The sequence below is a fragment of the Coregonus clupeaformis genome, chromosome 4, assembly GCF_020615455.1.
Source record: "Coregonus clupeaformis isolate EN_2021a chromosome 4, ASM2061545v1, whole genome shotgun sequence".
NCBI classification, from domain to species: domain Eukaryota; kingdom Metazoa; phylum Chordata; class Actinopteri; order Salmoniformes; family Salmonidae; genus Coregonus; species Coregonus clupeaformis.
The window spans coordinates 9,237,959-9,248,610 of record NC_059195.1 but is presented as its reverse complement, the minus strand read 5'-3'; the positions used below and the strand labels follow the sequence as shown (position 1 = coordinate 9,248,610).

At 41.9% G+C, this 10,652-nt stretch overlaps 1 protein-coding gene across 1 annotated transcript; it reads right to left on the bottom strand.

Moving 5' to 3' along the window:
• Nucleotides 1–7,950: 7,950 nt before the first annotated feature.
• LOC121555914 (C-X-C chemokine receptor type 4-like) lies at nt 7,951–9,924 on the bottom strand. Its single transcript, XM_041869774.1, has 2 exons — nt 9,855–9,924; nt 7,951–9,534 (listed from the first exon to the last, which is right to left on the bottom strand). Exons 1-2 carry the CDS (start codon nt 9,870–9,872, stop codon nt 8,479–8,481), a joined length of 1,074 nt encoding a protein of 357 aa, XP_041725708.1. The 5' UTR covers nt 9,873–9,924; the 3' UTR covers nt 7,951–8,478.
• Between the last annotated feature and the right edge of the window lie 728 nt (nt 9,925–10,652).

Genomic DNA, 10,652 nt, shown 5'->3' with positions numbered 1-10,652 from the left:
CCAGTTTATAATCTTACTTACAGTATGCCATGGCATTGTTGAATACTCCTTTCTGATTGGCTTGAAGGGCATTCTAGAGCGTGCATTATATATTTAAGTGATAATGCCCTCGAAGCCGGTGTTTGGAGGATACATTGGCACGGGTGTTGTTAGGCCCGAGATGAGGTCGAGGGCCGGCAAACCGTGCCAATATATCCTCCAAACACCGGCTTCGAGGGCATTATCACTTTTATACAACGGGTTACAAACATATTAAAATAATGATTGACATATTTTAATTAAAAACATTATTTTGATGAATTTATTCATACTATTTCATCCTTCTCCAAGATATAGCCCCGACACAAATCTAGGGTTGCTACCCAAGCCGGCTGGTCGTTCGTTCTATCGGTTCGGTTGCGAGATACTTTTTGTTCTGTATCTATGGACGTGACCCAGTCGTTCGTTCTAAATGTTCCATTGCCATACTGGCTGGCAACGTTCTTATCCCTTGCTTGCTAGCTAGCCAACTACGGCTAACTTACAGTCATGTCAAAAAGTGCAGCCAGAATAACAGCAAAGTAGCTGCATTTGCATTTGTTCAAGCTGTTTTCTAGTGACATTTATTTGGATACATCCATGACAATGAGCTAATGAGGCGCGATATCACCTGGCATAGAAAATGTGTTCACTCTTCAGGACACTGTTGTTCAGAGGAGCTAGCCAACAACACAGCTAACACAATCACTTCAAACTGAAGCTGGAAAGACTGCAAACTAGCTGAACTTCGTTTCATTTGACCTTTTTTCAATTGACATTTCTTTGTATATTTCCATAAAAATTATGCCAGCTGATTCATGATTTCGACTGGCTGAGAAACGCTGACTGCCTGTCTGACTTGTCCCGATTCCCGACACGTTCATTACTATGGGACAGCTCGAGATCGAATTTGAATATTGAAACAATGTTGCAAATGTCGGAGAGGTTTATACAAATCTCGGCTGTTGAAAACGAAATGTTAGTCTGAAAGAAATGTGAGATAATGTCTAGATGCTTTTTATAGTGGAGATCAAGTTTATAAAAGTGCCTGGCTGGGCTGATGAGACAGTGGATTGCACAGTCAGATGGAACAGAGTAAATAGGCATTTTAACGTCATAGATTTAGCTGGTGGTAACTTGTGGAATAGACACTGGCTGGAATGCGGTTTATCCCAATCAGCATTCAGAGTAGACCCACCCATTGTATAATTAAGCAACAAGGCCAGAGGGGGTGTGGTATATGGCCAATATACCACGGCCTGGATACAGTCCTTAGCTGTGGTATATTGGCAATTCACCACAAACCCCAGAGGTACCTTATTGCTATTATAAACTGGTTAACAATGTAAATAGAGCAGTACAAATAAATGTTTTGTCAATCAGCATTCAGGGCTCGAACCACCCAGTTTATAATTATATATTTCCCTGTAACACACAGTATATTTGCACGGTAGAATTCAATGGCTATAGTTTTAAATGTTTTGTTTGAGCTGCAACTAGTGGAACACACCTTCCACGTCATTCAGTATTTTTCCATAGAATGCATAGCCCCTAGTTGATTATCCCTTACATGTTCTATGTTTGAGCTGCTTTTGAAAGCAAAAGTCGAATTGAAAACATTATTGGCATTGTTGAATTCGATTTTCATAATGGCAAGCTAGGACCGATGGTTTGCTTAGCTAAACTAACAATTATGTTTGTTTTGTTACCACGGCAACTACTGTAGCTCTCTAGTAAACTTGCTTGTTACTTCAGTGGATGTTGAACACATTTCTACCTGCAAATGAACACATTTCTAGCAGCAAATGTGTTAAATTATAGTCATGGTATAAAAGGGATAATCAACTCGCGGCTCTATGCATTCTCTGGAAAATAATGCAACTCCATGGAAGGTCAGTTCCTCTTGGAACACACCTTCCACGTCATTCATTATTTTCCATAGAACACATAGCCCCATTATCGCTGACTTATTTTAAGTCAATTTATACGATTTCATTCTTCCGCCAGAAGATATAGTCCAGACAAAAATATGGTTGTTAGTTTTTTTGGTGTTGTTGCTACAGATGCGACCCAGTCTTTCATTCGTTTTGCTTAGTTGCTATGCAAAAGCATTGGTTGTCTGTTCTGAACAAAATGGTTGCTATGCAGGCTCGTTAATGTTCTTGTCACTTGCTAGCTAGCTAGCCAACTTCAACTAACTCAGTCATGTCAAATATTGAACCTGGAATGACAGTACACTAGTTGCATTTTCGTTTGTTTAAGCTTTTTTTCTATTGGCATTCACTTGGATATGTCCATGATAATAACATTGATGCGTGATTTTGACTGGCTCAGAAAAAGTTATCTCATCTTGCCTGGGCACCATTCAAATTCAAAAGTGAAACATTGGCAGGCAGTGTGGCTTATATTAACCCCTGCTGTACCACACACAACATGTACCACAACCTACAGCACCCGATGTCACAGGAAGGCCAAAAAAGATCATAAAGGACATCAACCACCCGAGCCACGGCCTGTTAACCCCACTACCATCCAGAAGGCGAGGTCAATACAGATGCATCAAAGCTGGGACCGAGAGACTGAAAAACAGCTTCTATCTCAAGGCCATCTGACTGTTAAATAGCCATCACTAGCCGGCTACCACCCAGTTACTCAACCCTGCACCTTAGAGGGTGCTGACATGGAATCACTAGTCACTTTAATAATGGAACACTAGTCACTTTAATAATGTTTACATACTGCTTTACTCATGTCATATGTATATACTGTATTCCAGGGACGGCCTGTTCAATAGGGCAATATGGGCGACGCACTGCCAAACGGGAAAAGGAAGGGATTTTTTCTAATCAATTATATCACGGCAACAGTAGTTATCAGTGTTCACGTCTGATCTGCCAGCCACTAAATGTCAAATCAGGCTAAAGTCGTGCTTCAAATGGCCCCGCCCGTTTTTGGGGCGATTTCAGTCAAGTTGAAAATCGCCCAGAAGTCTCTCATAGCCTGTCATGTAAAATCTATTTTTTTCAAATTTCAAAGCTTTCAATACATTCTCTATGGGTGTCTGTGGGCTTGCACTTACGCGCTTTCGTCATACGTGACGTAACCATGAACGTAACTAAGACAATAGCGGCTAGCAGCGTCTCTGTTGCGACCTGCAGTGTGGCGTTATTTTATGTTTTTAATTTGTAGACTTAGTTTACAAACATTCTGCCAACCATGGATTTCCAGTGGTTGGTTTTGGACTGATCTTGTTGATCGTGTACATACCCGCTACGAACGGACTAAATAATGAAAACGCTGCTGGCAGCGGAATCCCAATACAGCTGGGAGACTTGGCTGGATGACAGAGTCCCGGACAGAGAAGTGGAGCCGGCCGGCTTCACCCTGGTCAGAGCGGACCGCGATCCTGGTAAGAGAGCGACTCTGTACCCCGACATTGAACTGCTTTCTGTGTCATTGCGACCTTACTATCTGCCCCGTGAGTTCCCCCAATTGTTTGTTACCGTTGTGTACTGTTGATAATCACAAGTTTACTGGAGAACTGAGACCAAGTAGAGACTTTGGACAGGGTGGATATGGTATAATAAAGGCAGTTTATTCAGAGGTAAAGATATCTGGAATCGCGTGCACGGACTCGTTCGTCAAACTCTTAGGGAGAAGAGAGCCCCGAAAACATTGTGTGCAGACATTTTATACAATAAATGATGTAGGTTGAATCTAGTAGTTCTGATCTTCTGATTGGTCCTGATGAGTTGGGCGAGGTCCCCTCCACTGTTGCATTGGCTCTGAGTCGGTTTCTCTGTCTTCAAATGTTCAGCCTAAAGAGAGGGGATTTGTGTGTGTGTGTGTGTGTGTGTTTAACAGTGATGATGTGTGTGTGTGTGTGTGTTATCAGTGATGATGTGTGTGTGTGTGTGTGTGTGTGTGTGTCCTCAGAGCAAGAACTCGTGAGTTGGAAGAACTGAGAGACCTATGGCGTGGGTGTTGTCCTTGGCCACCTGCTGACAAGGCTGACAAGATAGGACTCTTTTGTCCATTGTTATAGGATAGGAACAGCATTGATTGAAAACAAACGCCCAACACAAAATGGGTCATGCACAAGATTTTAGTCAGACCAAGCTATAACATTATATATTTACTACGACAGTACATTCAACCAAAAGCTAATATAACAAAGGCATCAGAGATTATTTATAATCTGTCACAGAAACTGGAATCCATCTCCCCAGATCAGTCAATAAATGCTTCTGGTATTGACTTATATGCTGCCCCTGTCTTCATGTTGTTGCTGGACATATCTTTTTTAAAATGTGTGTAGGTCACCTAAATCATCAGAAAAATTGCCCCTCCTGAGAATTTTTTCAGGAGCCGCCACTGCTGTATTCTATTCTACTGTATTTTAGTCAATGCCACTCCGACATTGCTCGTCCTAATATTTATATATTTCTTAATTCCATTATTTTACTTTTAGATTTGTGTGTATTGTTGTGAATTGTTAGATACTACTGCACTGTTGGAGCTAGGAACACAAGCCTTTCGCTACACCCACAATAACATCTGCTAAATATGTGTATGTAACCAATAACATTTGATTTGAACATGTGATCTATAATATATATACAAAAGTATGTGGACACCCGTTCAAATTATTGGATTCGGCTATTTCAGCAACACCTGTTGCTGACAGGTGTATAAAAGCACGAGCACACAGCCATGCAATCTCCATAGACAAACACTGGCAGTAGAATGGTCTTACTGAAGGGCTCAGTGACTTTCAATGTGGCACCGTCATAGGATGCCACCTTTCCAATAAGTCAGTTCATCAAATTTCTGCCCTGCTAGAGCTGCCCCGGTCAACTGTAAGCGCTGTTATTGTGAAGTGGAAATGTCTAGGAGCAGCAACAACTGCTTAGCCACTAAGTGGTAGGTCGCACATGCTCACAGAATGAGACCACCGAGTGCTGAAGTGCTCACTGCGTAAAAATTGTCTGTCCTTGGTTGCAACACTCACTTCCGAGTTCCAAACTGCCTCTGAAAGCAATGTCAGCACAAGAACTGTTCGTCAGGAGCTTCATGAAATGGGTTTCCATGGCCGAGCAGCTGCACACAAGCCTAAGATCACCATGCGCAATGCCAAGCGTCAGCCCAACCTCACTAATGCTCTTGTGGCTGAATGGAAGCAAGTCCCTGCAGCCTTCCCAGAAGAGTGGAGGCTGTTATGGGAGCAAAGGGGGGACCAACTACATATTAATGCCCATGATTTTGGAATGAGATGTTCGAGCAGGTGTCCACATACTTTTGGTCAATGTTTTTTGAAAACAAATACATTTGCACAATGAGCACTTGTTGTCTCTCAAATACATCATTACAGTTGTTAGTTAGCTAGCTAGCACATTTTTTGCCATATTAGCATTGACATGAACTCAGTCAAAACACCTCAAAACAAGACATGGTATCAAAAACAAGATGCAACTAGTCACTTAAGATTCCCTACATTGCATTTTTTGTCATTGTTGGTAGCTATCTGGCCATCCAGAATCACAACACCTCACGGACTTCTGCCCCATTGAAGGTGCGCATCGTTTTCGTGACATTGTCGGCTAACCCATCTATTGTACTAGTCATATTAAATCAGGTACAGCTCAAGTATATGAAATAAATGAGTATCAAGTAGTTTATGTGTTTGACCCAGGTCCGATACACAGAGATGTACACAATACTGTTTTTCCCCAGTGTGACCCCACTGACATTTTCTTTTACATTAATGGCCTCAGCGACTAAATTACTTTGACACCCCTGCTGGGGGAGCATGAGTATTTTCACAGGCTGTTGGCCACAGGAGCTCCTGATGCAGGAAACAGTCTTCCTGCTGGTCACTTCCCAACTAAAACAATGTAACCGTTAATAATAGGTTAACGCCCCAGAGGTACCTTGTCTGTTTGTTTTACCAAAGCCCCCAACTCACAACACTATGTCACACCTCCGTAAGGTTAATATGAAGGTGATCTTGCTATTCCCCAATAATGTCATCCCACAAGTTTCCCCATAGCTAAGGATCAAATCTTGCAATAGAAGTGATCATTATACAGTATGTCGTCGACTGGAACCTATTAACAGTTGAATGCATATTGATAATGAACCCAGGATAGAAACAATTTCCTGTGCATGTCAACAGCTTTAGCCTTTAATTAACCTCTCAAAAGGACAAAGCATCCTATCCAAATGTTGACTCAAAATATTCTGTCAAATGTTTTCATTAAAACCAAAAATATTTTAATTTGAAACCATTGGTTTGTGTGGTAATCGTGATGGTCACATTAAAACTGAATTGTTCTTCTGTCAAAATAAACAAATAATTTATATAATACATACATTTCTGATCCCATATCAAAGGAACTGATCCCATATCAAAGGAACTGATGTTGCATCACCAAAACAGTAGTGCTTGATCAGTGACAAGCTTTGTATGATGGTATGAAGATGGGGTATCCTATAAAATAGTCTGGAAGCCTCCCATCTGTCATAGAGGTTTCCAAGTGGTTAAGAAGCAGAAATGGTGAGCCCATCTGAACTCAATGGAATGTGAATGGCACTGTTCTCCCTCAGCTGAGTGGGGCAGCTGAGCTCTTATGCTAATAGGTGGACCATTCCAACACATTAACAAATGAAAAAGCACTTCTTATTTCATCCTGTTTTATTGTGAGCAGACTATAAGAACATAGACTAAAAAATAACCATAAACTTCTGGGACTGATGGGGGTACTTGATACCTTTTTTTTATGTAAAGATATGGTAATGCCTCCTAGTTGGACTCTGGTGAAATGACTGTGACCACCACAATGCAGTGAATCCAAACACCTACTTCATTTGCCATGGCATCCTTTGTTGTGGCTTCCTCCAGTCTCCAACTTGATCATCAGCCTTTCAGCCTTTCATCATTTCAAATGAATACATTCACCATAAACCAATGGATTAGGAACGATTAATGTGTCTGTCCGCTTATTCATTCTATTTCAAATTCTATGGGCCTACATGAAAAATAACCAGTGTGTTCCCTAATTTATTATTATCACAATTTCTCTTGAGCCTTTAGATTTCAAGAAATATATTATTCATCTCAATCTTTGTTTGTCAATGTCAACAAATCACCAATCTGGGATTGGTTGGTGGACATCATTCAGCATCTCTAATCATGAACTCAGATAGTTTAAAAATGACATCATTGAGTTGAAACACACTGGACCCCATTACGGCTCCCGAGTGGCGCAGTGGTCTAAGGCACTGCATCGCAGTGCTAGCTGTGCCACTAGAGATCCTGGTTCGAATCCAGGCTCTGTCGTAGCTGGCCGTGACCAGGAGACCCATGGGGCGGCGCACAATTGGTCCAGGGTAGGGGAGGGAATGGCTGGCAGGGATGTAGCTCAGTTGGTGGAGCATGGTGTTTGCAACGCCAGGGTTGTGGGTTCAATTCCCACGGGGGGCCAGTGTGAAAAAATAATTGAAAAAAATAATGTATGCACTCACTAACTGTAAGTCGCTCTGGATAAGAGCGTCTGCTAAATGACTAAAATGTAAATGTAAAATTACGTGCTCAGTACATTATTGGAGGAGGGGTGCAGTCGGTCTTATAAAAACATTTTAGGCTAACTAAACTAAACACACATTATTCTCTTACTCCAGCAGAAGCCATATGGGTGCTCATTCTGACTCGATCTCAGAGCTTTTGTACTGCCGCGGCTGATTAAGATGTTAAAGTGCACAGATGTTCTTGCAATTACAAGGCTCTCTGGTCAGTCCTCAGTCAGATAAGGTGGAGGCATTTGTGTTGGAGACCTGACACACCTCCCCCCTCTACTCTGACCTCTCCCTGCCCCCCAGGGGACATCCACTTGGAAGAAAAACAATTCGGAAGAAATTAACACCACACAGCGATTACATGTCCTTTCTCAAATTTTTATTTTAGAACACTTGAACAAAAATGCAATGACTTTGAAATGATACAAACACTTAATAACAAAATACGAAATAATGATAAAAAACGTTCAGCGTGAGCGACAGCAATAAATAATAACTTCTTATCACACAACTTAAGTGCGACCACAAAGGCAAACAACTATGTACAGATCTTTTAAAGAAAACAGATAGTATCCCATAGCAGGTATGAAGAAGTATTGCATGTCCCAGTGTATTGCTAGAACAATGGATCCTTTATAATGATCTGCAAGGAAATGTAGCAGGAGGAATATATACATTTGACAAGTCAATGGCCATCAGGCTCTGCCTGTAGATTTATATTGTCTATGTACATACAACTATTTTATTTACGGAGAATGAAAACTCAAGTGGCAACTACAAATAGACAAATCTTTACAAATGTATACAACTGTACAAAACGTAGATAGTCCCTGAAAATGAAGCTTAGTTTTACCCTGAAGGTTAAAAGTCATAGGTTGGTGACTATTAACTGGACATGACACTTGAAGACTCAGATTCAGTTGACACAGATGAAATGTGTCCTCTCTTTTTTGTCAGTATCTTATGACTTGATCTACTGCTGACAGTCAGTGCATTCAGGGCAGATTTCTTAAACTTAACTCCCAGGAAAGCATAAAGGATAGGGTTGAGACAGCAGTGAAAGTATGCCAGAGCCTCTGTGATTGAAATCCAAGTCTGCAGACTCTGCTCCAGGGCACAGCTATGTGAGATCACATTGAGCAACATCAGGGTGTCCACGAAGATCCCCACGCAGTATGGCAGCCAGCAGCTGAAGAAGCACAGGACGAGGATGACAGTGGTCTTGAGAGCCTTTCTCTTCAACACCTGACCCTTGGACCCCTGGGACAGCTTGGCAATGATGATGCAGTAGCAGGTGAGGATGACCAACCCGGGAAGGACAAAGCCTACCAGAATGTGCTGGAAACGGAACGCCGCCATCCAGTAGAAGCTAGTCTCCTCGGGGTAGATGCGTTGACAGGTGGTTCTGGAGCCTCCATCCTGAGCTGTGGCAAACACTATGTCAGGCACAGTGAGAACAGCAGCAGGTAGCCATACAGCCACATAGATCACTCTGTCTGCAAGCAACTTCCTGGTGGTTTGACTATTGGTGGCATGCACCACTGCCAGGTACCTGTCCACACTGATAAAGGCCAGAATAAGGACGCTGCTATACAGGTTGATGGTGTAGATCACATGCACAGTGGTACAGAGGAAACCTCCAAAGTACCAACTGCTGGCCGCATCCACCGCCCAGAAAGGTAGAGTGAGGACAAATAGGAGGTCAGCCACGGAGAGATGCAGCCTGTATTTATCGGTCATCGTTTTGACCTTTTTCTGGTAGCCCATCACTATCACTACCAGTCCATTCCCGACGATTCCTAACAGGAATATTATTCCATAAACCGTCGGTAAGAAGATCCTTTGAAAATCATCACCACCGACTCTGTTGCACGGTTCCTCATAGCCCAAGTCATAATCCCCTGATTCTTCCGAGCTGTTGTCGTTGTAAAAAATTATGGTCTGCAAAAAAAGGGGGAGAAAGTGTAAGTTTATAATTGTTTATAATACGTCTATTAAATCTAATAATTGGCTGTTTGTGAACATATAAAACGAAGGCAGTTATCATGGAATAATGTATGCCTATTATAGGGCTACTATATGGCTACATCTGCCTTATTTGAGAAACGTCCATAATTTAAAATAGCGGCCAATTATTGACGATATAATTTCAGAAACATAGTCTAATTGATTCTATAGAAAACGATGTATAGCCCTATCCCTATATTAAATCTATAGAGAGTATTAGGTACGTTTTTGAATGACTGAAATTGTAAACTCACCTCGTAATAAGTAGACATCGTGACTGAGTGTATGAGCAACTTTGGTGACCTGAAGATTTGAATGCGCCTAAATAGCCTACTCCCTTTGCAATACCCCCTAGCGCTCCTCCCAAAGGAGGAGCCCTTGGTCGCGTGTGACACCATGCTGTTTTTAGGGTTATCACAGAAGTGGCCGACCCCTCCTAAATGCATAGACTATGAGAAATCTACGTAGCCCCTCATTTACATTGGACCGATTCTACACATTATTTTGAATGACGCGTAAATTGGTCTTGGAATCTCCGTGCACGGTGCATCTATGTATTTTTCTCACTATAAATCAACTATGCTCCTCGCAACATTGATTTGGAGTGCTGTCAGGCAGTTGCTGTGATGTGATTTGTCTGATAACAGTTTTCTCCAAACCCAGCCTCGACTCTTTCCACAGGTTGTCACTTTCTAAGTAGGCTACTGTTATGTCTGCACTTTCCAAGTGCTGATTGACCCAACGGATTTGAAATATCCCTCTCTCCCTTGTGTGCTCATTCCTTAGACAGAACATAACCCTCAACTCCATTCTTCTCGCCCTTTTTCAACCAAAGTACTCTCACCATCTCTTATTTCTGTTGAAGTAATCCCCAGCAAGGGTTGGGTGATGACAGGGGGGCAGGTTACTATGATCTTTAGTGAAAAAAATGGTCACTCTGTAACCAAATAGCTGAGTATAGCATGCAAAGTTATCCTCTTTGAAATCTGATATGACTGATTGATTGAATGAATCCATCCACTTCACCAGTTCAATGTACTTGGGTTGTAAAC